Below are 27,390 nucleotides of genomic sequence, written 5' to 3' on the forward strand. Positions count from 1 at the left end.
ACCTAAGACAGAGCACCATTTCCTGGCAAAACAGACCCAAATTCATACAGACTTCGCTCGAGGCTTCTTTGTTTGGTATGAAGAAGGTAAAAAAGAAGTCCTCCTGCTCTGCTCCCAAGGGAATCCCCCTAAGTTAAAGCACAATTTAATCTCTTGAGCCGGCAGCTTTATTAGTAAGCGTTTCCCGGTCTTCGGGGAAATCTAATTTCACAAACAGATCAGAGCCGCTTCAGACTCGGCGTGCAGTTGCCATCCACCGGGGGACAAACAGGGAGGAGGAAGTTTGTCAGAGGAGACCTTCTCCGAGCCCAAGAGTGATTACCAGAGATGTCTCCACCGGCTGCCACCCACCTAAAGTCGATAGTACTCGGATGAGCACGCCGGTGCGCACTATATAAGCGAAGCGCATGGCCCTGGCGGGCGCATCGCCCCTCTACGGGCGCACCGCTGAGCGCCCCGCTCCGCACCCGGCGGAGCCTCCGCGGGGACATCGGCTCTCGGCCGACGGCAGCGGACTGCTCCTCGCAGCCAGCAGAAGCTCGCCGAGGTTTTTCTGCGCTTGAAGGTAAGCTGCTGCCTCTAAGGAGGGGGCCTTTGGCCGGGAGCGCCCGATGGTCCTACCTTGTTCTGGGACCCCGCTCTTCTCCGGCGCTGCCTGCGCCCTGGTGGCGAAGGAAGCGAGGGAGAGCCCGAGGCCGTCGGGGAGAGCCGACTGCTTCGAGCTCCGGTTAACTTTTTTGCCAGAGGGGATTTGCCGGGGTGGCCAACTGTGAGGCGGTTGGTAAATAACTGATTTTTTCTCCCTCCTCCTTAATCCTAACTGTTTGCTATAATTAGAATAGCTTACTTAGGGGCATTACGCGCCGCTTCCGAAGCTTCAGACTCTTGTAACTGCTTTTGGCCTTTACATTCCGATTTGCAGCACTTTCCGATGTAACTCTCTGGGAACTCGCCTCCGTCCAGTCGCCCTCCCGTGTGTTCCCGCCGCTGCGGGGCCGGCGGCAGCCTCCGGCGCGGGACCGCCGGAGGGCAAAGAGAGCCGAGCAAATCGCTCGCCTGCGCTATGTGCGGCGAGGCTAACAACGTTCCCCTAATCCGCCTCTATAAAGCGGCGGAGCCGTCCTGTGGCCGCACGTCGGAGCTGCGCTCCCCGCCGCTGCCGGCTCCCCGCGGGGCCGCCCCTGCCCTGGTGTGCGGGGGTCGGGCTGGCGCGGCATGGGGGGCGGGCGGGCGGGGTGCGGGCCGGGCCCGGAGCTGACCGCCTTCGCTCTCTGCCTCCTCCCAGCGCCGCAGAGATGCGAGGGGCGAAGAAACGCCAGGCGCTGCCCGCCATCGTGCTCCTGCTGCTGGCCTCGGCCCCGCCGCCTCCCGGTGCCGAGGGCAGGGACGTGCCCGCCGCGGGAACCGAGCGGGGGAAGCTCCTCGACCTCCTCCTTCAAGCCCTGGACGACGACGGGCGCCCGCTGCCGCCCCGCCCGCCGCGGCGGGACCGGCTGATCTCTCGGCGCTACAGCGGCGGCGCTCCGCCGCCCGACCCCCGTCCCATCGCCGCCGCCGCCCCCCGGACGCCCCCGGCCGCCGCCGCCGCCCGTGCTGGAGGTAAGAGCCGTCGCGGTCAGTCCCGCCGCCGCTCTCCTGCTGGACCAGTGCTGGACCAGCACCGCGGGGGGGAGTGGGGAAGCGTGCGATCGCCTGACCTCACGGAAGCTGCACTTTGGGGATCCCCGGGCCGAGGGAGGGAGGCGGCACTCGGGCTTCACCGCCTTCAGCTGTCGCTGACTCCCGGTCTGCTCTGAGCGCGCCTCCCAACTTCCCCGCACTGCAGAGCTGTCAGCTCCCAGGAAGCCCCGTTCCGAAGTTAGAAGTGCACCCCTGTTTTGAACAGAAGAAAAATGATTGAACTGAGAGGCAAATATCTCCTGCAAACTTTCTCGGGCGTGATGCCTTTCTCTATCCTTGCTCGGGTGGATGCAGTCTGTGCATAGGAACTGGTTCTGTCCTCTCGGAGGATGCTCTGTAGGGCAGAGACCTGTCCTTCTGACCGTGACAACTGGGGACAGTCCGAATGCAGCTGGCCGGTGCTGATCACAGACAGTGCTAGGCCAACAGGTCCCATCTACCATAGCAGCTTTTCATGCAAAGCTACCCAAAACACTTCTGAGCTCCCGGAGAGATTTGTGTGAGTTAGGATGATGCAGCTCAGAAGGAATGAAACAACGGCTGTCTCGTGGCTGTAGCCCACTCATATTTTTCTCTTGATGCCTGCTAGAGACCCTACCGGAGGGAAATAGGGATGTGGGAAAGCACAGGAGTTTGGCTTCTTATCGATCTGCCTCTCTGGAGAGCACCCTTGTGGCTGAAACTGCTAGATTGCTCTCCTTTGACCAGTGGTCCATTTTAATGGAAGTTAAGCATCTCATTTCAGAAAACACTAACGGTGTGTGAGAAGTCCAAACATCAGTAGGTGAATTTCTGAATGTTAGGGCAGACACTCGTGCAGTGTGGTCATTGCAGTCTGAAAAAGGCACCAAGTGGTCCAGTAGTAAGATACTGGAGTGTCCCCACAAGATTCCTGATTTCCTTCCTTTTTCAGAGGCAGCCCAAAAAAGATGTTGCAGGTTTTCAATGTGACTGGTCATGGGTGATTACTTGCTGAGGCTTAATTCTGTATGTGCTGCAGGCAAAACTTCAGTGTACACTTTTCAAGGAAAAAAAATGCAAGCAGGCTTTTTTCGAAGCACAATTGTGATGCCTTGCATATGTTTTCCTTTCAAGAGAATGAAAGACGTATATACTTGAGAGCAGTGGTTGCTAATACCAGGTGGCTTAGGGAAAAAAAACCTATTATGGACAATGGTTATCCCCATTTGAGATGTTTATTCCTAACTGTATGGTTGTACCAAACCATAAGATATTTATGCAGCTTTGAAGAGGAATTTTCTTGAATTCATCATATATAATATATACATAATGAAGTTTGCTTTCTATTAATCATTGATTTTAGTAAATACACTATATACTACAGGGGTGGGAGTGCAGAACATCCTTAAAAAGAGGAGTTCCCCACTTATCCCTGGTGCAGGTGCAGCGTCCTATGGTCAGCCACCAAGCTAGCTTTCTGCAGCCCAGAAAGGACAAATCTAGAGTGTGAAAAATGATCATGTTTTCATATTTCTTCCTTCTTTTTTGAATGTCAAATGGCCAGGATAGAAATTAGCACCTGTTTTGATGGTATGTGTTGCTTTTGGGAGCAAAAAAAAAAAAACAGCAAAAAGGCTATGCTTATAAGTCTTCAGCCATTGTAGCTCCAGCACAGGAGTCACCAGCACAGGAACAGCGGATTTCTGCTCTGGCTGGTGTGACCTGAGGGTCATCTTCTCAGAACTGCTCATCTTCCCACCACTCAGGAGAGGTTTGTTATATTCAGCTGCATGCTGAGCCAAGCATTTAGGATCAGTTATATGTTTGGATTAGCTCCACTTGTTGCAGAAGGTGAAATCCCAGTGTCTGACATAGAAGAGAATCGAGAAGCTCAACTGCTTCTTGCATTTGAGATGCAAAGCATCAAGCACATAGAGTCAAGTCAAGCATATAGAATGAAAAGTACTCCCATTTTTGTGTGTTTTGCTGTTTTCTGAGGATGCTGGATGCCAGGAGGGTTTAATGTACTTTTCTTCCTGTTCTTCTTTGAGGGCTGGCTCCAGCTGTAGCCCAACCCCACCATAATCTAATTCAACTCATTGATCTGCATCTTCACACACCTGTCTTCTTGTATTTTCATTCTTGGGAGTTAGCTGTTTGTGTAGTGAGGAGAGCTGGCCTGGTGTGCTACCCAGTGAATTGCAGGAGCAGCTTGATGCAATAGGCTAAGCATAGGATGGGGGACGAAGTGTTGAGGACATCATCCTCCTTGCTGTGATGGCCCAGGCCATAATGGAAAAGCGCAACATCACGGGGTTTCTTCAGTGAGTCTAGAAACAGAAAGGTGAGACACTGTCAGACATCCAGGTATCTTTCAGTTATAGATATATAGGAAAAGATGTAAAGCAAGACCGGTTGGTTTGCGATGCTCGATCTGAAAGTGCCTTGTGGCTTTGGCATTGAGCTATGTCATGGAAATAATAGCCACACTGCTTCATTGGGGTTTGTTGGGAGGTCCTGGAACTAGGCAGAATGGGCAACCATCGAAATACGTTTGACTGAAATAGCTGCACTGAAATATGTTGGACACTCAAACCTGCAGTGAGTTGTTGTGGACTCCTGCCTGGAAATGATTCTCCAAGTTTTTTTCCCCTTTTCTTAGGCATCAGAGATGTATCTTCTGTTGTGCACTTCTCATCCATATGAAGACTTGCATCATGTATCTTATAGGGTCGTGAAAGGCACCCACACTTGCAATAAAGGCACCAGTTTTGCTGGCACTTCAGCTGTCTTAACTTCATTCAGAAGAAACAATGTATTCCAACTAATCCAAAAGCAGTCTTCAACTTTTGCTAGGATTTCTAATAGGATTTTACTGAAAATACAAGTTGTTCCTCTTAGTTATTATAGCTAGTGGGACTGGATTTTCTGTCACAACATACTTTACCTGATTTGTGTGAAGTCTCTACTCCTGAGGTGTTTTTTCTTATTTTCTGCTTTCTTTACTTTTACTTTATTAATTAATTTATATATATATATATATATATATATATTTTATTAAGTGCCTCATATATTTTTCAAGCCTAGTTATGAAAGCTCTCCATGGCCAATTCTTTTCATAACTATGCCTAAGTTTCTGATGTGTTTTGTGTTTTTTTGGTTGTTTTTTTTCATGAAGAACCAAAATATATTTTTTTCACAAAGAGAGGATTCAACATCAAGTTATTTTTGAATATCGTGTTGGGAAACTAGAATAGTTCACCATTTTCCTGAGATTATCTTTGTTACCTTCATCCAAACACTTTCCACAGAACCTACATAGCTTCCATATACTTAGATTTAAAGACGTTTTGGAAAATAGTAATAAAAAAAAAATCTGCTTTAACTATTCTTTCCCTGCATATTTCCCATGTCAGTGAAGAAATGACCATCTAGACTTACAAGGGGAAGCGTGCTGAAATTTGTCTTTGTGCTGAGAGACCAGCAAGACATTTTAAAACATTTTTGATTAGTTATTTTTTAAGCAGTATTTATCTTCATTCCTTCACGCTTTCAGTTTACCAGTATGTTCAAATTAGCCTCCTGAATGTAACTAATTCATATTTAGAATAACATATTGGAAAGAAAATTTAGCCCTCAAACTATTTAAACTCTGTGGTTAAACTTAAGAGTTCAGTTTTATGCCAAAATTTGTTACACATCAGCAAAAGAAAACGGCACATTGTGCCATGACACAATGCTGTTTTAACCATTATTCATAACAAGTTACATTTGAAAGACGTTTGATATTTATTTTAGTTTACAGTTGAATCAAAATCGCTTTTTGCTCACTTAAAAAAAAAATCTCATGAAAGTGCAGAGACAGTTACAGTTGGAAGTCTCCAATTCTGCGAGACCTGCTGTGCCTAAGACTAAACTACTTCAGTGAGTGTAATTGCAGGTCTGGATTAAAAAAAGGATGCCACAGAAGAATGTAAACCTTGTCCCTAGGAAATGAAAATGTATGCCACGGAATAACACAGGGCTCTTTGTGATGTCTTTGTCTTCTCCAAGTATTCCTATTAATGTGTATTTTTAAAAGTGTACAGGGATACAGGAACATGAGAGTTAATAAAAATGACATTTTCTAAAATTATGACTACCAAAATTCAAAAATCTTTTTTTTTTCCTTATAGTAATCATTTTCTTTACTGTAAAATTGGTGAGTATGCTTTTCTGGAAGTGAACAAGGCAGATATATTCTGCTTTCAGAGGCTTAATATAACCAATATTCCAAATGGTTATGGAGTTCACCTTTCTTTACTGTTACTGGGGTGGGCCTGATGTGTGAATAAGTCACGTATGTGATCTCACTGCATATGTGAGATCCAGTAGTTAGGGGAAAATATATTCTCATAGAATTAGCAAACTGAATGGATTATTTGATATAATTCCTCTCAGCAGAACATCTATGGATGCCCACTAACTTGTGTGCTGGGAGCAGTATAGATGACATATGTTGCCCAGGCTAGTGGATATGAGACAGGGTAAAGAGGGGATGTAAGTTTTTCTCCATATCATATTTCTAAAATCTGAGCAATACCCAGTTTTGTAGGACTATCCCACTGATAATCACTGCCTTGGATGGTACAAAAATTAGGTGTCAGTTCTATCCACAAAAATGCAATTAGTCAAGGTAGATTTTTTTTTTTTTTTTTTTTTTTTTTTTTTAACACAATGTTTCATGAATGAGTCAAGAATGACTTTTCATTAATTATACTGATAGTATTTCAATCTCAGCCATAGTGGTGGGTTGTTAGAGTTAGCATAGGATGGCGAGATTGCAGCTGGACTTGATGATCTTTAAGGCCTTTTCCAACCTGAGCTATTCTATGATTCTCATTTTTCCATGATAAATTCTCCTAAGCAATTTGATGTTCACCACTTTTTGACTCGTGATGTACTGTTTCCTGTCATAAGGGTACAGTTCCATACCCCGAAGTTTTATTTCTGACAAGTGCAAATTTGTAACGTTCTTTTCTCATCATTTTCACTATTTTAAATGGAATGACCCTGGATTTTTGTCTAGGACAGCTGCTACTTACCACAGCTGTTCCTTCCAGAATGTGTTACTTCTGTGTTAGTTCTCTAAACTGTAAGAGGTCAATGATCTTAGTGCATCTAGTCTACTTCCAGCTTTTGTAGTTTCTTGTTGAAGTCAGCCCAAATGCTGCAGAGCATATATAGTCTTTCAACCTTCCATTCAAGGGCCTGCATCTGTCATTATGTCTAGATCCTTCATGGATATGATGTCTATGACTTGTTTCGCTGCTGCTACGTTTGTTGTCTTGTCTGCTTGGGTTCATAGATGTACTGTGCAGTATGCCTTGTAATAGTGATGCTATTACATAATTGCATAAATAGCGATTTTGGTGTGTTACCAGCCAGTGGAGCTAGGCCACTGAATGAAACAGATCTGAAATCTAGGATAAGCCAGAGATTTCCATTACCATGGTAGGGAATGTTGAGCCATGGACCAACCCCGATAGCTTATGAATGAGCAATAACAAAGCTATTTGCTACTGCAGTGTAATTACTATACACTTTGGATTTAAAAGTACAAGGGATCCATCAGAACAGTCCTTAAAATGAAATGTTTATATTAATTTTCAGGGGCCTCTGCTCCTATCTCCATTATGCGTAATGCAAACCAAGGGTCTCAATGCATGGACGTATGCTACACTGGCATCTGAGTGGATAACCCTTGTGGATTTGCAGTAGACTGGACCGCCAGATTTTGCACGGCACTATACCACAGCAAGGGAAAAGAGATTATCTTTGCATATTAAAATTTTTTTTTTTGCTCAGCTGTTATGCACAAAAGTGACTTTTTTATTCAATAGGGAGATTTCTTCTGCTTTTCATTTTAGTCCAATTTTGTATTTGAAAAGAAATACCCTGTATTTATCATGACAACAGATATTACTGCTAATATGGGAGATATTTTACTAATATGTTCAATTCTAGCCCCAGAAAAATGGCAGGTTCTCATCAAATTACACCAGATTTGAACTTGAAGTACACCAGCGCTCCTTCAATGTGTGGGGCAGTGAACAACAAATAAAACAGAAGTTTCACTTCAAAGTAGATCCAAGTGCTTAACTGTCTGTAATCCAGGAACTATGGCATGCATTTTGAATTAGTCTACCTTGGCGCTGTTCCTATGAACAAACTAAAGATTTGAAATATTTCTTTTTTTTTTTTCTTTCTTGTAGGCATGAAGTTCTGATTATTATTTAAAAAAAAAAAAAATTAAAAAGAACAGCAGGTCTCAGTGTTTTACTAGTATGTTATTTCAGGTGTTAATTTACTGAAGGCTCTGAAGTGTAACAATGGTAGTACAGAAGTGTACAGGTTTGCACGACATTTATTGTCTAGTAGATATCTTTTTGGCCTTGAAAATACACTCCCTCAATTCTGAAGATTATTTTAATTTTTAAATACACGTGTAAACATGGAGAAAAATTTAAGAAGTTGGGAAGTGCAAATGTATTAAATATATGTACATCCATAGGTATAGGCATGTATGCTTACATGTACAGTTTCTATGTAGGATGGATAGACACTGGTAAGCTGCAGAAAGAAAAGGGAGGCTGATTCCATTTCTAATCTATATTGTCACTGCCAGCTTTGAGATCATTCTTGAAGATGATCTCTCTTAGTGACCAGAAAGTACTTTGGGAGGCAAGAGAGAATGTCTCCTCATTGCCTGTGCTATACCAGCTATCTAGAGAACTAAAATTTTCAGTAGTATTTAGTATTTTCCACAATAGTTTAAAAGAAAACACCTTAAAGATGAACAAATAGATGTGTATTTTTCCCCAGGTAGCCTTTTGTAAAATTTGTTTTTTAAACACAATAAATTAGTGCACTCTAATGTCCATAATAAATGTATTCGCTTTTGGTAAAAGCATTCTGTATTGAAGAATAACATTTTTTTCAATTCATTGCTTATATTTGGTTTTGAATATGAGGGAGAATGTTAAAGCAGACTGTTAAAAAGATTATGACAGTTTGGAATGTATGCAGACATAAACAGTGTTAAACAGAACAAGATTTTTTTTAATTGGTAGGAACCAAGTTTTCTGGGACAACTGTTCTTTTAGCGTCAAAGATTCAGCAATTAGCATGCACTCCCTGCCCAAGAGACCACAAGTGAATCTTAACTCTATTGAGAAGAACAAGTCAAACATGAATCTCAAAAATGAGAAGAAATCAGAAGATGCAATAATGGAAAGCATTTTGCTGGCAAAAGAGCAGCTAATCACTGTTAGCTGATGGTTAGGCATTTCTCTTCAATGTAAGGATGCATACTTCATTTTGACACTTGTGAATTAGAGGTTACTATTTCAGTGGAAGTCCTACAGGCTATTCATTTGTGTTTTGGGGCATTTTTAATGTCGGTCAAGTGGAAAACATTTGCTCTAATCAGAGGATTGATTGAATATTGATTACGTTTGAGGGTGCAATTTTTTATGTCTAGGCTATAAACAACATTTAACGCATGAAGGATCCAAGCATTTCATTGATTAGTGGCCATTTTTATATTATCCTAAATTTTATTATGTCTACTGGGCAAAAAATCCTCAATTGCTCTACTGTCTTTACTCAGGAGCACCTAAAAATTGTTTGTTTAATATCAACTTTAACACCAACGGAAAATACTGTTTAGAGTTACAAATGATGGTTGCTTTATGAAATTAATACTTTGTTTTTAAAATACAATTAAAGTGGTGAAGTAATAAAAAAAAAAAAAAAAAGGAGCACAGCTTTGCATGCAAAAAATATGAAAACACTTTTGAATTATTTATTGTAAGTCTCCTAGATCTTTCAAGATCTCTTAGGTTGATCTCTTAGGTCAATCCAAGTTAAGTTGGCTAGATTGTAGGATTTTTTTAGGATATGTGCTCTTGCGATATAGTTTGGAATCTATGGGTTGAAAATAAACATGTTTAATTTTGCATCACTAAAGCAATTATTGTAATGTTCCTTGCAGATCTTACACAGTTTTAGGGGCAACATGACAAAAATCTAGTAAAGGCCTTGCTTAAATTGTTTTCCTTTCTACCTGGTTGTGTAATATATAGCTGACAAGCAAAAGCAAAACATTACTGGAAACCAGTTAGACACATTTTTTTCCATAATCCTTATTGTTTCTGATAAAGATATATGTGCTTCAGGAGAAGAAACATTTGAAATGAAGTGTTAGGAAATGTGTGCTCATCAGTATATGTGGCAGCATAAAACTAACAAAAATATTGAGTCCCATTGGATTAAAATAGCTAAGGAAATAGCTGTGATGTTACTGCTGTAACTGTGATAACGTAGCTACTTCTTCACTGTCATTTTAATGACATAGCATATCTAACATGAGATGCTTTTCATTTGCTGTTAAAATTTTAATAATTAACAATATGTGTGTTTATTTTTATTTTTTGTTTTGTTTTGTTTTTTTAATCACATGCAAGACTGTTCATATCCATGGACACTTACATGAAAAAGACTGAGTAACCTAGGTCTGTTCAGCTTAGGGAAAAGAAGACTGAAAGGGGATCTGATAAATGTTGATAAATATCTAAAGGGAGATGGGTGGGAAATGGATGAAGCCAGGCCTTTCTTGGTGGTGCATAGTGATAGGAGAAGGAGCAGTGGCCTAAAACTTGAACATAGGAAGTTCCATATTAATGTGCAAAAGAACTTCTTTAGAGTAAAGGTGACAGAGCACTGGAACAGGCTGCCCAGAGAGGTTGTGCAGTCTCCTTCCATGGAGATATTCAAGATCTGTCTGGGTGCCTACCTGTGTGACCTGTTGTAGGGTACCTGTCTTAACAGAGGAGTTGAACTCAATGGTCTTTTGAGGTCCATTCCAAACCCTGCAATTCTGTGATTCTGTGGTCATAATATCCTACACATAGAAGGAAATAAAGTTTACTTTCATATCCTATGCTTAGGAGAATCTCAGAAACATATGTTTAAGAATGGTGTTTTAATTTTGCTTCCATCCAGCAATAGCCTCTTCTGTCTTGGCACAGTCACAATAGCCACAGCTTTGTACCTACATGCTGGAAACAGTCCTGTGACTGGAGCTTTCACCCACAACACTCATGTTACATGCTGGAAACAGTCCTGTGACTGGAGCTTTCACCCACAACACTCATGTGGGCTACTGTAGGCAGCTGTTCATACTAGTGATATGAAGCTTAGGCTTGGTGTCAGCCTCAAGTGGAAAGAAGATATGTAGTGACATCAGTTTTAAAAATCAGAGAGACATAAAACGTCCTCAGTTCCAGGATGTGGAAAGAATTTTCTGTAATTTTGCTTAAGGCCAGTTCTTTTTACCCGTCAAATTTTGGCCCACTGAAATGTATGGTTTGCGTGTATTTTACACCTGCTTATGTTTCTCCAAGGGAAGACCTTGAATATCAATGTCTAAATAGTTCATCGTTCTTGTTGCATTTATATTTATCCCTCAAAATATTTAGATGCCAGTTGTCATTTCTAAGATATATCCTTGCATAATTATAAAGAGTAAGATGACCTTAGCCTGTGCATGTATATTCACTGGAAACACCTTTAAGATAGTGGTTCAGAACAAGCGAGAATCTGTGAGTTATTAATCTATTATGATAGTTCTGAACCTGTTTCAATTCAGACAGAAATAGAAATGTTTCTAAAATTAGGATAGGAAATTGAAATAAACATTACCATTTGTATAGCAATCAAATTGGAGTCTATTCATCTTTCAGAAAGACCAAGGCCTGATTAAGCTCTGGTAAACTCAATTGCATTTCTTTTCACTCCAATAGAGTTTGCCTGTGTTCTGAGTTTGACTTGTATGCAGTTGAGCACATGTCATCAGCTTTCATTCAAATGATTTAACTAGTTCATGTATTCCTTTTGATGTATTGCAGCTGTTCTAGTGTTTAATTTATGTAAAATGTAAATTATGTAAATGTAAATATTCTAGAATCTACATTTATTAGCAGCCTTGGTAGCTGAAAGAGAATACTTGCCTAAAGATTTGCAGAATTGCAGAAAGTGAATTTCCTCTTCATGTTTATCAGAATCTAGTCTCTGTATCTCATTCTCAGAGTGATACTGCCTTCAGTCAAGAGCTTTTCAATAACTTTCCAAATATGATTTGGAGTCTCTGGATTCAGCTGTAATATCTGCCTTAATAGTTAAGTGATTTCAAGTAGCTGATAAATTAATAGAAGTTGTTATTTGGTACAGAAAAAAGATCTCTGAATTGTAAAAATATAGCTTCAGTAAATTAATGCCTCAAATAATCAGTCTACATGTCTCATTATTTTTGATGAATTATCCTTTTGTATTTTAATGAACAATTAGCATTATAATACATCTTTCCTCTTGGAAAGAACAAAATATGTATTCACAACTTAGTGTTCAATATAATGAGAGTTTCATAATACCATACAGTTTGTCATTTGAATTGCTTGAGGAATAACTTAGCCTGCTTATTTGGATCTCTTAGGGAAAAGGAAAGTTTGCCTAAACTCATCAACAGGTCTGTAATTGTTTTGAGACTTTTCTTTTGCTTTTCAAAATAATTATGTATGTGTTTTCTGTGTTTGCACATCTGACAGGGGAGGAAAAGAAGAAAAATTGTTATTTTGAATTGCACATAGTGCTTGTCTGTGTTTGTGTTGCTGTTCAGTGGGCTTGCAGTACAAACTATAGTTGCCAAATTTTTCAAATATAAAACTTGTCAGGATCAATCTCTATTTATATATATTATAGTTCTGATTTCTAGTGTGATCACTAATTGTAATAGCAGAAAAGTAACCATATACATCAGATTTGGCTTACTTCTTGATCTCACAGCATTTTCTGGTAGAAATAGGGATTTACATACAAGAAAAGAAAAGAAAAGCCATGCTCCTTAGTGTTCTTTTGCCAAATAAATATAGAGGTTTCCATAGGCAAGGATTAACTAATACAAACATGCTTTCTGAGCAGCTACTGAAGAATTACTAATAAACATAATTATAGCTGAGTTCAAGATATTTAACCTGGTAAATATATCCTGTTATGATTTCATTATGTTTGGCTGAAGTCTTATGAGAGGCCAACACTTCAACCTCATTGTTCAAGTCTTAATGAATTATTGGAAAGTGGCTGATTATAAAGCAATGAATTAGAAGGGACCACAGCATTATGAAAACTGCTGTCTTTGATGTTGTTTAGCTCCCAAGTTGACTCATTTTCTTGGCCAGAAATCTTAGTGTATGAAGCTGTACGCCTACCTTGCTGGGCCATTATATGCCAGTGCATGTCTACCAGCCAAACGTGGTAGGTGGTTATTTAATGTATCTTGTAAGCATTCAAGGAACCTCACATCTTAGAATATGATTCTGCCCAGAAATGGAACACAACAGTATTTTGGCTAAAGGGGATGCTGATCTTCTGAGGCGTTTTATTGATGATGCACCTTGGATGGATCTTCAATTGTGCTCCTTCTGTGGTATTTCAGAAGAGATACATTAGATACAAAATATTCTGGATTACTTAAAATTAACAAATTTGTCTTTAATTTGAAAAGCTAAGTATACAGGCTAAGACTATATTGAATATGGTAACCAGAGTTGTAATCAAGCCAAACTCTTTCACATAAGAAGATGGCTAAGGTTCAGAGAGTGCAAAGGAGGAGGAAATAACATGAAAGCAGGTTTTGCCAGACAGGTAAAATCCTATTCATGCTGGGAGAATCTCCAGCTGGGAAAATCCACGGCTGTTATGGCCTTTGTGCCACCAGAATAGAAAAAAGGGTTAGCTCAGAGTGGAGAATCTGGCTCAAAGAACTTAAAATAAATATCAGATGTCAGAGCTGTGACTTAATTGTTTAGCTAAGTAGATCATGTGAATTACACACAGATTGAGGACCTGTTTTTGCTTCTGTTGAAATCAAGGAGAACAGAATCAGGCTATGCTCTCCTTCCAGAGTTTTTCAGCCATCAAAACCGTTACTTGAGAGTATGACCTTTTCTAGAATCATTTTTATACTAGCCAGAAATCCTAGAGAGCTGCTAGTACACAACTACTTTGTGTTTTACTACTGTAAACAAAAGTTAAGACTAAGTATTTCCTTGTCTGCTTTTGGTTTTTATTTCAAAATTTGACATGCAGACAGTGGCTTCTAAGCCTCTAAATATGAAAAGTGGAATTTCAGATCCAGGTGTTAGTTTCTGATAGAAGGCAATTTCAAAGACATACACTGAGACATATATGTATTTTAATGCATTCTCAGATTGAAGCTCTGACTATCAGAATTACACCTGTGTCCAAACTCAAAGCATTTCAGCATTTTAAAATTTTCTATTAAGTAGAAAAAAAATGTGTTTAATTATGGAGGCTTTGCAGCAGAGAGTAAGGAATCAGAAGAAAAATGAAAAGTTGAAAGACTCTTAACTATAATCAAATTAAATGGACTCATCTGATAATCTTACATTCAGGAAGAAGTGAAAGATTTTAGGAGAAGTCTTCACATGTGCAGCTGTTTTTGGAAGAAAGTAGCATGCAGCTGTTACCTGTCTAAGAGCATTCTTGTAGCTCTACTGACAGGGAAATATTGGTTAGACAGGTGACAGACAGAAAAGTATCTTGAAAGATCTAAAGCCAAATTGCAGGCTGACATGTATTTCTGCAAATTCTGGACAGATGAATGAATGTTGGTACAGTGAGTAACTGATGACATTATAAATGGAGTAAAAAGACATTACTTAGCGTCGTATTTTTGGACATACCTGGAAGATGCTGGTGGAAATATTCTGATTCAGGGGAACCTTTTACTGCTGATCTCTGCGTTCATGCTTCAGAAGACAACAGAGGGAGGCAGTGAGGAGGGGGCTGGCAAACACCTCTGTCTCCTGGCCAGACAATGTTCATAATGTCCAAGCTCATGACGATAATAATAATTAAAGTAATACTGTTAGTTCAGTCTTCTATCCAACGTGATTTCTCTTTCTAAGTATATTTTCTGGACACTTAATTAGCAATTACTTTCTCTTCACAAATGATAAGTTAAGCAAAGGAAAATCAAAGCAAGGGTGGATCAAAGAGAAGAGGAACAAAATATTAACAATATTGAAAATCCAGTTTACAGCAGGTAAAACTCTCTTCCCCATCCCCTATATGCCTATCCCAGCCCTTTAGATGCGATTAAATGCTGCTTCTGCAGCTCGGGTGAGTTAGCTTCCTTCAGCCTCAGGTTATGTCCTTCCCACAGCTCAGTGCCCAGGCTCAGAGGAGCCAACTGTAGGGATAATCTGTTGCCCTTAAGAGGGTGTTGAACTGGAGGCTGGCAACCTCTTTCAGGCTGTAAATAGTCATTGCTCTACTGAGGTAGGAAGGCCTCCCTGGAATTACTGTTCATGCCGATAGTTGTCTTCATAGCAACGATTGCTGTTAACTATTCCTGTCACTCCCTGCTCCCACTCACAGCTTGGCGGAGACCAGCCAAAGCAAGGAGACCAAAGGGAGTGCAATGAAGCAAAATGCAATACATGAGTAGAGCATGGGCAGGTAACAGTGCAGATAAAAGATGTCTGGATTCTTCCCCTAAATATGAGGTCTTTATCATCTTCCCATGGCTGAAAGCTTTTCTACTTCTCAGATTTCTGGAGGAACTTACCGAAAAGTAGGTTTCCTACCCAGTTTCTGAAGAAGCGATGTAGGTATGGGTGAAGACAGGAATCCTAAGTAGATGCCCATCTCCTTGTCTCCTGTGTAGGTGCCATAAATGATTCAATATGAAAACCAGATGTTTCCATTCCTGTTTCCCTTACTTTTATTCTCCTATTTCTGGATGTGTGTTCCTGTCACAAGAGCTTTCATTTTTGTATGCTACCATGATGTGTATTATAGGGTGAGATAAACTGAGAAAACATGAGCAGTTGTGGTGTCTCAAAGATAGTCCTGCAAATTCAAGTCAGAAAGTTGGATTATAAGAGAAAGAACTTATATATGCTTCCCAGGTAGAATCATCATAAAATGAAAAGAAACAAACTTAAGTAAAATGTATATTTTATGTATAAAGTGTATTTGTTTTGTTTGCTCTTATCATTTTGATTTTATGAGTTTCTGTTGACAGACTATTTTCACCTGAGGATCAAAAAAGGCAGACAGAAAAGTTTGTCTGAGGACTTTGTATCACCTTCAATTCCTTTTACTTGTATGAAAGAACTTGGATGTCTCGCAGACTGTGCTTGAGAGATCTGTATTGTCAAGTGTATCTGAAACAAGCTATAATAGTGTAGGAGTGTTGACCTGGACACTGCTTTCACTGTGGCCTGTGAGAGCCAATAGGGATGTACAAGGGTATGGGACTAAAGTTCTTGTTTTCCTAAAAAAGAGGACGGTCTTTACTTTTGTTTTCTTTCTACCACAGGTGAATAGAGAGGTAATGGCAGCAGTGAAGAAAACATAAAATTTTTATTTTCCCTCATAGTCAAAGAATGAGGAGCATTTTCTCATACGAATGAGCACATGTGCCATTTGAGACAGCAGTGGATGGCAGAATTATGCTCCTGGTATTTTGGAAAGAAAAATTTGATAAATACATGCTATTTGAAATATATCTATTTAGTTATGTGCACCAAAATTTAGTTACCTTTCATGAAAACAGTATTTTACAATTTGAAAGATCTAAAAAGGAGCTAGATAGTAGACATTCTTTTCATAAAAAATATGATTAAACAAAATAGATTAAAAAATAGATTAAACAGGAGAACAGCACTTGTGAATTTGCCCTGTGCTAGAAGTGTGTAAGGAGCTATGTTCTGAATTACTTTGGGAACTAATCCCATATAATGATTTGAGAATAAACGAAGAATGAAGGAGTTAACAAGAAAACACTATAGCAAAAAATGTATTTCTTCTCAACATAGATGAATGTGTTTTGCATGTCTCACAGAATCATAGAGTTACTCAGGTTGGAAAAGATCACAAAGATCATCAAGTGCAACCACAACCTAAACATTCTACCCTAATTCTAACAATGTTCCACTAAATCATGTTCTTGAACACCATATCCATAATCATCATACATTTACAAGCTTACATAATCTTCGTGTAATACCTAGCAGTTCATTATGAAAAGCTCTATAAGAGTTTTAGCAGAGGGGACTCCTGAAAATATTCTGCTGTCCTAAACACCATAGGCCATTGCTTAATGGGGATAATGTCAAGCAGATGAGGTAGTTATCTGTTGAATTCAAGCAAGTTTCTCTCTTAGAATCATATGGCTGGATCCTACTGGATTTATTAAATACAGCCATTTGCTACTTCAGGCAACACCTCCTAGACTCTTGTTCATCAGCTTTTCAAAGAACCAGAAGGTTCCTACTTAATGCAAGACTTTTCTTGCTTATCAGTTAGCAGAGAAAAATAAATATTCATTTTTCCTTGAAATTCTAAGTCATGTTAGCCATTCTTTTTTATGTGTGATACTATCGATATTATGTTATAAAATGTACAGAACATTCTGTACACTTCTATAAAGAGCGTTGCTAAAGATTATACATTCAACTGAATTAAATCCAGTGTCTAAAGTTAGGCATGTGTTTTCTTGGTATCCGCCAGACATTCTCAATAATAATAAAGCTGGAAAAAAATGTAGGTCCGAAACAGCTTCATTATTCCCTTGCAATTGCATTAAGGAGGTGTTGATGAGTGAGGAAGACTATGCAGCTGTGACTGAGAGTTTAATTTACTATGCTTTGAAGAAGCTGTTCTTATTTGTTTATACTGTGGAAAGTGTGCAAAGAAATACTTATATATATTACTTGTGTGATATACTTGTGTGAGCTGTGCAAAGAAATCATTTGTAGAATCCTTTGTGTTGTGTTTTGTGTTTTTTTGTGTTTTTTTTTTAAATGCTTAGTATTCATAATACTGTAATTTTGGTAGGACTAAATAGATGCAGTTACTCTCCTATAGACTTCTCATGAATATTAATTCCCCTGGGTTTAAGGGAACTACTGATACAGATATTCTTAGCAGAATGGGCAAGAAATAGGTGATGTCGCTGAATGGAGTCTCTGGAATAAGAATGAATGTCTGGCTTTATGAGTGGTGGATTGACACAGGGAAGAGAGGGCAAAAAAGTAGAAATAATCAATAAATGCCTGACTGAGACTTTAGAAGCCAGTTTTTCTTTTTATGCCCACCTTTAGCATATTTATATATTGATTTTTTATAATGTAGTGCTCTTGCCAGCAGTGACTGACATAGCGGTCTGGATCAGCCATAATGAAAGCAGATCCTGTTCAATTTTCACTTTACAGTCATTGTACTTTTAAACTGACGGATGTCACATCCCACTTCATCGCTCAAGTTCCTAAAGAATGTTACAGAATAAAGACTTCATTTTAAATTTGTAACACCAGATATTTTATTCATAACTAAAATTGGGAGCATGTGAAAAGATACCAATTACTCAGCATGTAAATTGAGTATATTTTGCCATGCCCACATCAGAAAAATATTACTGGAATGAACATCAGGGAAAGTAAACTTTCAGTCACCAGTTTAAGTTTAGAAGCATAGACTCAGTCTTACACATGTAAATAAGCATGAAAGCGGAACTAGCATTTAAGTACTTAACTAATGAGGTACAATTAAATATCACAGAGCATTCCAAATATTCTCTACAAATAATGTCAAAATACTAAACAAAGGTTTCACGGACAGCAGATTAATCTAAAGAGATTAGAATACTGTTTATGTCTACTCTTGAACTAGAAGATAAATTGACCTAGTCATTAATTATGAATTCTTAATTGCAACCTTTAAGCTCTAGATCAGAGTTTGTATTGTGAGAATTGAAAGGACTGCCTTAAGGTGGGAATTATTGGGAAGACTAGTAAACTCAGCTTCTAGAGCAGAAAGGTATGTGTGAGTACATTCAGCATACTCTACATTCAGTAGATGGCAGTGGTATGCAATTGTAGATTAATTCAGGATTTTCTCTTGAGCAGACACTCTCATCTATGTGAAAACAAGTAATGTTCTGTTTATTTCAGTCTTTTTTTTTTTCCCAGCAAATACTAGGATAGCAGGTCATTTTTCACCTGCTGGAGTAGGCAAGGATATAAATGCTAGAAATCTTTGCTAATTTACTGTAATCTTCATTACACAGCACTTGGAAACGTCTGGTAAGTTTTGAATTTCAAACAATGGTATTGCATAGGGAAAGGAATGCATCTGTCTGGATCATTGACTCATTTTCCATCTATGCTCTGTGGAACTTAGTATGTACACATCAAAGTCTCAAAATAAAAGTATTCAGTAAGTGGGAAATGTGTGTGTTATTTAACAGAAGTAGTAACATGGTGACGTCCTGGAATACTGAGTACAGAAATAGATTATTTTCCCTTGCCCGCAGGAGCAAACTGCAAATCTGTTGGAGGAAAGCATTGTGAATGTTTGTGTGTGTTAACAAATAAATTACTGAAGTAATTAGAAATTATTATAAAGCTTTCAATTATGCAAACTTAGAAAAACCAAAGCAAAAGTATAGTCCATGTGATAGAAATCACAGACGAAGAGATTAAAGAATGACTGAATTACATTACCTAAGTAGAGATTTTCTTATATGACAGTTATTTCTAATACAATTAGAAAATGTTTAAAGGTTCATGATTGTTAGTGATGAAAGGATTTGCTCTTTGTTGCATAAAGCAGTGTTTATTCTTTACTCCCTATTGAAAAGTACAATAGAAAACACATTAAAAACATCAGTCCATGAGTTGTAACACAAGCACACATTTGTCCTAAGTGTGTGGATTACTTTTGGACAGACCTGATTGTCCCTGGGAAAGGAGTTCACACATCTCATGCTTTCAGTAATGTACTCTATTTCTCTGATGTATCAGACACCACCTGATAATCCACAGAAACTTTAAAATCTATATTAATATGGCTGTTCTTTTCAGAATAAAAAGTGATACCATTCCAATTGCAATGGAATAGCAGCATTTTAAACTCTGTTTCCATCATAGTCAAAGCTGCTGGACATCTCCAGTTTTGTAGATAAGAACTTTGTCCTACCTAGACCTAACAATAAAAGTTTTAATCAAGTTGGTCACAGCCAAAGTTTAAGAATGAATGAAAGTAGAAACTGAGGCTTCTCAATTGGTCAGGGTACTAAAGAAAGCAGTATGTATTAATTAATTTGACTCTTCAATATCAGTTAGGAGCCGTCCTCCTATACACTATGAAACTGTGGTGTGGCAAGTGCCTTAGTGAGGAGATGGGACTGATTGCTTGTGACAGCAGCCCAGAGTGGTGTCAGTGTAGAGGAATACTTGAATCAGAATCTCTAGGTGCCCCATTGCCCCATTTATTCACAGGATGTTTTGCTACATGTGACACTGACTGTAGTCAGATATCTACAGTTCAGTCAGCGCTACAATATGCTCTTATAGGATGGAATGTTACTTTTCTCTTTTCCCCACCAGGATGCCTTATGTTTGTAGTCTTTTCTATTTTACTTGTTGATCTGGAGAAAGACTTTTAAATATTTTCTATTTTTTTAATTTTATTTTATTGAAGCTGTGCATTCCTTCCTACAATTTGCAGAAATCATTACAGAGTTAAATTAAGGAGTAAAGAGTATCTTAATTTTGCTTTCTTATGTATTTGCTTTTAAGAACTACTTTTGTAGAGGTATCATTTATTTTTAAGAGATATCATGTTGACGAATACTTTCATCCTGGCATTGCAATGTTCCATTCATTCATCTTTCAAGTATGTCTCTTCACTGGGATATTTTTCTCTTGTTTCTGTCTATTTTCATCTCTATAAATTCTTCTGACACCTTACCAGTTCCTTTGTGAATTTCCATTTGAAAGATCACTATCACTTTTATCGCCATACATTATATTTTTCCATGAAGTAAAAACATCTTGGCATTGCTGCAAGTATGCAAGAAGGAAAGAAGGAGAGGTAATTCCTGAATCCTTCTCTGTTTCTGAAGAATGGACAGAGCATATATTGACTCAGAATGGATTTATCAGTATGAACATAAAACAGATCAGGATCATCATATGATATATTAAGATACATTACCATTCCTGTTGATCATATCTTGAACTGTGTTTATTTGCAAACAAATTTCTATCAGCTTGTAATCTTTTGGACTGCCTGGCTGACTCTATTAATAAGTGACTCCTTGAAGTGCAGAACAATGTAAGATTCAGAAAGGCCTGTTATTCCAACATGTGACATGCTATCTATAACTGTGGATAGTTTGAGTTAACAATGGATATTCTGAAAAATGGAAAATTACTAAGCCTGGCTATAAGTGCCAGGCTTCAAATACTCTAATTGAAGTGTGCTATGGAGTGTACTTTAGCATCGTTAGCATTTAAATCTGACAAATACAGTTTAGGTAGCAGACCAAGGGATAGGGCTAACTAATGTCATATTCCCTTGGATACACATGCATTTTCCTGAAACACTTACTTGCCTTGGAGAAGTTTTCCAGAAATGCTTTAATGTTCATTAATTTTTGTAGGTTTTTAGAATGAGTCTAAAGAATCCCCCAGCTGATAAAAAAAAGCAATCCAATGCTCTCTCCTATGGTACGTATAGTGGTTGTATTTTAGCTTGTGTAGGATGATTTTGAAGCATGGATTGAATGGATTGAATAAACTGCCTCTACTCAGTATTTCCTGCTCATATGGGTTTCTTTGATTTTCCTATTTCTTTTGTATTTTTGCCCAGTGTCACTTCACAGTGTTTTGATTTCAACAATATATTGCCAATCTATCTTCTTTTATTACACATTGCTGCTTTTCATTTGTGCAATTAACGTTAGAGGAATTTAACTTGCTCTGTGAGGATGTGAGCGTGCATTGCAAGAACACATATAAGATGTCTCTCTTAATAGGTGATAGGTACCACGTGAAGTATGACTGGAGCAACTAAGAACAGGCTAAAAGCCAGAATAAATTAGCGTAGATGTTCTGTCTTGATGATCTTTCATTACCTGATAAAAGAATCCTGTATAGAGTTGTGATCCTGCTTCTGATTGCAGTGTGATCTGGTTGGGAGTCAGTGATAACTATTCCTTTCTTATGTTCATTAGTTTGATATAAATTGTAAGTTCTTTCAGACCTCAGCCTCACAGTTATGCACAGTTAGGAGAGCTTCCCTATGTTCAACATGGACAATTCTAAAAACCTGTTTTTGATGAAAAAAAAGTAGAGAATAAATACGGAAGAAATAGTTTTTCTGGTCATAAGCAGTACTGAGGTCCTCATATGCTGCTAAAAGACAAGAAAAATTATTGTGCTTGTGTCAGGCAATTGATAGTTCAGGCAGAGCTGCCCATGCCGTTAGAGCAAGCAGACAGAAGTGTTCCATTGACCTGTACTGCCTGTGTTTTTTATACAAATGAACTTGGGTTGTCTTTGTGGAGGGCTAGGGTCTCACCAATTGCATTTCAGCAAGCAAATGTATTGTACCATATGAGATGAAAATGAACGCTTGAAGAAAGCTGAGGCATGGGCACATGTTGAAAGGATGATTGCCTGGAGGGCTGGCAGCTGCGGCAGGCAGGCAGACTTGTCCAGCCCCTGTACCACACATACCGACCTAGTTTTCTGATTGGGATGGAGAAAACCCGAGCCAAGAGAAATTGCTTGTAGGAAGCAGACCCTGCAGCCTTCACCCTTAGCTACAGCTGCTGTGTGTGTCTGAAATGCTGACCTTCTTTTCTCAGCATCATATCTTTTATCTTGGTTTGCTGCCTACATATTGAAGGGTGGGGTTTTGGTGTTCTGTCACCTTTGATATAGAAGGACATCTGTCCTGGTTGTATTATAGATTTTATTCCTAAAGGATTTTCCAGGGCAAAATGTGGTTACTGTTCTCAGAACAAATTCTATAGACTTCGAAAGAGCCTGGCTTCTAAATGTTGTTTGTCAGAGCCAGAAGTGGTCTGCTTTTAGCCCAGCCTTCACCAGGGTTCAGCTGTTCCTTTTTATTGGTCTACTAGGGGCATCCCATTAAAAACTCATCCAGATGGTTTCACTATTATCTTTTCTTATGCTTCATTCTGAATACAATTTTAAGGTTCCTGATGTTTTATGTCAGTAAAATTCTATGTTTAAAGTTACAAGGGTTGATGTTTCATTTGAAGTAAGGAAACAAAATAAATTTATGTCATTTAAAACTGAGATTTTCAAGGAAATTTAAGTAAATAATGTGTGTTCATCTTACTGAATTGCAGTAGTACTTTAGCATTTTAGGTTAAAACTCCTGCCTAAAACTACACTCATGTGATCTCTGGGAAACTGCCTTCAAGGCAGTGGTAAGAATTTGTTTTGGCAGATAATTAACATCTTCCAATAGTTTGAAGGAGAACTTATATAAATGGCAAGGAAATATTTTTAGTGAATAAATATGCTTAGCTTCAGGTCTTAAGGTTGAGAAATAATCAATTCATTGCATTAGTGCTAAGAAAAGCATTTCTTTTGAATCAACATGTAGTTGACGTGGTTTGTCTGCAGTAATAGCTACAACTACTGAACAATGTTTTATACGGTTTTTTAGTGGAATATGTATAAGAGTTGGAATAAATGTACCAATTTTAAGAATATTTACTTGCAACAAAACTTTCTGCTGTAAGTTAGAGGCAATGTCCCATTGCAAAAAAATCCTAGTGAGTGGAGTTATTTTGTTAGGTCACATTTCTGTTCTTTTTGATTCATTTGGCTGTTCTGAGACATGTACTTCCTATTTTACTTTTTGGAAAAAGTGCCATATATGAAAAGGAGTTATTTTAAAATACACAGTATTTTTCACAGGAGAGGAGTACTATTTTTTGATTAATAATGGTGATAAAAACATATGTATAAAAGGTCTGTGTGCAGTTATAACAATAACCGTATCTGTCACAGTTGATCTGTAGGAAACTTTTATTCAAAGGTATTTATTATTTCAATAGCTAGTGTAGTACTTTGTTTGTATGTAGGTATTTTGCATAATTTGTTCATGTACTCAAACAATTGTCATTATATGATACCATATTTTGTATTATTTATGGTCTTTCTGAATGTACAGATCAACTAAATTCTATGATGTACAGAAATGGTTGACAAGAAATCTGGTAGTGCGTGTTGTAGGATGGCCATCTAATATTCTGCTGTGAATTAAATAAAATATTTCATAATGCTGTTCAGAAAAAAAAAAAAAAAAAAAAGGTAAGAAAAAGAAAGGAATGCAAAAGCACTTGGATTAATTTGAGAAGTTATTGCAGAATCACAGGACGTCAGCGATTGGAAGGGATCTCAAAAGATCATCATTACTGTGGCTCTTTACAGAAGATTTCTTGTCATATCATGATATTAGTGTTTTTACTTTAATTCATACTACACAGATATATTTGTTTTCTTCTCTCCTCAGAAATTTTTCCAAGAGATTCCAGTCTAAAAGACAAATTCATAAAACATTTTACAGGTAAGCAAAGTTGCTTGCTCTTAATTTACCCATATATGAATATTCTAAGTAGCCGTAGGAAGAGTCACATATTAGATTTCTTGAGCTTAATGAACCAAGTTTAACATCTGTAAAATTCCGATTCTGTCATTTAGCACTAGAAAATTTAAAGAACTCTAATCACGTTTTGGTTTCAATCTCTCTTTGACTAATTGAGATTAAAATACCTTAAAAACACAGTAGGCTAAAACATTAATGATTTAGAGCCTGGTGTTTCATTTTTATGATCCTATTGGTACTTGTTGATTTGCAGTTCATTTGCAGTTACTGAATGTATATGTCTATATCCTACATATCCACATGCAAACATTTTGTGGTATGATGTTAAAATACATCATCACCTATCTACTGTCTCTGGCAAATAATATTTCAATGACAGAGCTTGGTAGTTCATTTTTAATTTTAAATATATGTTTTTCTATAATATCTGTCAGTCTAGCATATAAATTTTTAAGAGTGCTAATTTTAAAGCTTCTAGTGGGACTGCGTGTATCTTTCAGATCAAATCTATATAGCTGTATAATTTTTTTTACTATACTAGTAAAACACTTTTTATCTTCTATATTATGATATTTATGTGTGGATGCTTGTTTTAAAATAGACAAATAGAGTAAAGAAAGATAATATCAGTGTAAATGAATTAAAAAAAAAACATTACGTTAGATACAGAAGCTTAATATGAATACAGTCAAATACTTGTATGTGAAATTTGAAATATAGTTGTATAACTACACTTGTAACAGTTACCTTTTGTACTTTATTTTGTAACTACAGGAAAAAATACTGTACTCTTTGAATGTAAACAAAACAAGCTCAAAAAAAAAAAAAAAGTGCATCAAAGTGCTTGTGCTGATTCTTTACTTTCTAGTTCTGAATATTCTGAAAATCAGAAAAATGAATATCTGGATGTACGGCACGGCAAATCTGTTAGTGATTTTAAATGTTACTGGGATTAGTGAAACTAAAACCTGGAGAAAGAGATGTCAGTAAGTGCATGAAAAAGAGAATTGGAAATTTTGGACAGTCCATGGCAAGAAAGGGAAGAATTTGTTTTTTCCTTTGCATGGAAGAAGGGCCTCAGACCTTCAGGATAAGCACAACAGTAAGAATCTTTCTGCCAGTAGCTCACTGCAGAATAATAGCATCCACAGGAATGGTGCTACACCCAGCTGCTCCTTCACTCTTACAACAACAAAAAAGGAATAATTATGAACCTTGTCATTTTCAATTCATATGAAAAAGAAAAGAAAGGAACATATAGATTTGAACTTTGCTATTCTTTGTAACACAGGAATACTGGAAGATTCTATTCTGAGGACGGCAGACAAGAAAGTTTTGTTTGAATTAATAATTAATGTTTCCTTTTCATTTTTAACTTTGGAAACTTTTCAGCCACCATAACAATCTCAACATAAGAATCTGAATAGGCTAAATGATGACTACGGAACAAGTTCCTTTGCTCAAAATCAACAGCAAAAACAAAACAGCCATGAGTTTTACAGAAGGTATTTTGAGAATACTAAATCACAGAAGTGAAAAAGAGCAAAAAGCACTTAGAGGCCTGTTTCTGGAGCAATTTATTAAATTAATGTTCTTTTTCTGCATGGGTAGTTGTCATCAAAATTGTTGAAATTACTTGACTAAGAATAGCTGGAATTAATAAGGAAAGCAGGTTCATTCCAAAATTCTTGGAAGTTTATTTCTTTTTTGGCTCAGGATTGCTACATCTTTTTTTTTTTTATTGTTATTATTTTTATTATACTCTTAGGATCTCCAGTGACGGGGTACTCTGCCTGATTTTTCTTTTCCACAGCTTTATTAGATCCTCTAATCTTTTGTCTTTTTTCTTATACAGTCTACATTTATTTTTCTTGATTCTGTTCAAATCATTATCCTTTTTCTATCTACCTTAGTTAAGTAAACTATTTCAAGGTAGTCCTTAAAAATGCAAGACTTAGGACATTCTGAACTAATGAAGTTATGAAAAAGAAGAGAGGAAATCAACATTAACTTTACAGTCCATTGTCTTTACAATTTCAAGGTTAAGAGAATTATTCTACGCTTTTAGTTTGCCAAGAATAATAGACATTTTGAAGCCAAAGAAAAACTGTATTTAACAATCCTTGACTGTAGGAAAAATCATAAATAATATTATGAGTCATAAAGCTATCTATCATTTTGGCTTGAAAAGCCTGTCGACACAGATTGCTCTATAAGGCAAAAATAAAATTAACAGTCTGTATTTTGTGGTAAGGAAGAAAGCTGAAAAACCACTTATTACCTGAAGGAACATGAAATTTATTTAGTGACAAAACCTGTTGTTATCTTCATATATCTTGGAAAATTTCAAATTGCATACTTTCTCTACAGCCTATTTACTCACTCAGATAAAACATAGCAACAATCTTCAGTTTAAAGTTGCAAAGACTACTTTGTCAGTTTATTCAAAAGCTTACTTGTGGCTGAAAAATCACAGAATATAGAATCACAGAATTACAGGTGTTGGAAGGGATGTCTAGAGATCATTAAGTCCAACTCTCCTGCTAAAGCAGTTTCCCTGCAATAGGTCATGCAAGGCATCCAGATGGGTCTTGAGTATCTCCAAAAAAGACGACTCCACAACCTCTCTGAGCAGCCTGTTGCAGTGCTTCATCACTCTGACTGTAAAGAAGTTGTTTTTCTTGTTTATGTGTGCACCTTATTTGTGTGCAACTTCCTATGTTCCAGCTTTTGATCACTTCTCCTTGTAATACTACACATCTGAAAAGAGTCTGGCCTCATCTAATTGCCTCCTGCACTTTAGATATTTATAAACATTGATCAAATCCTCACTCAGTCTTCTCTTCTCTAGGCTGAACAGACCCACATCTCAGCCTTTCCTCACAGGGAAAGGCACTTTATCATCTTTGTCACCTGCTACTGGACTCTTTTTCGGAGATCCCTGTATTTTGAACTGGGAAGCCTAGAACTGGACATAGCACTCCAGGTGTGGTTTCATCAGGGTACTGTGGAGAGGGGTAAGATCAGCTCCCTCGACCTGTTGGCTATGCTCTTTTCAATGCATCCCAGGATCTCACTGGCCTTCTTGGTCATGACGGCATATTGCTGGCTCATGGCCAACCTTTTATCCACGAGGACCCTAAGTCCTTCTCTGTAGAGATTTTCTCCTTCAGGTCATCCCCTAAC

General features: G+C 38.0%; 1 protein-coding gene across 1 annotated transcript in view; it reads left to right on the plus strand.

Annotated features, from left to right (window-relative positions):
* Nucleotides 1–1,295: 1,295 nt before the first annotated feature.
* ALKAL1 (ALK and LTK ligand 1) overlaps nucleotides 1,296–27,390 on the plus strand; it is a gene marked incomplete at both ends in the record, with an annotated part of 31,121 nt that continues 5,026 nt past the window's right edge. The window contains 2 exons of the mRNA XM_079533007.1: nucleotides 1,296–1,599; nucleotides 24,112–24,165. Of these exons, the coding sequence (XP_079389133.1) occupies nucleotides 1,296–1,599; nucleotides 24,112–24,165 (358 nt within the window). The remainder of the gene's footprint in view (nucleotides 1,600–24,111; nucleotides 24,166–27,390) is intronic.

This window comes from Tetrao urogallus (assembly GCF_951394365.1).
Source record: "Tetrao urogallus genome assembly, chromosome: 3".
Lineage (NCBI taxonomy): Eukaryota > Metazoa > Chordata > Aves > Galliformes > Phasianidae > Tetrao > Tetrao urogallus.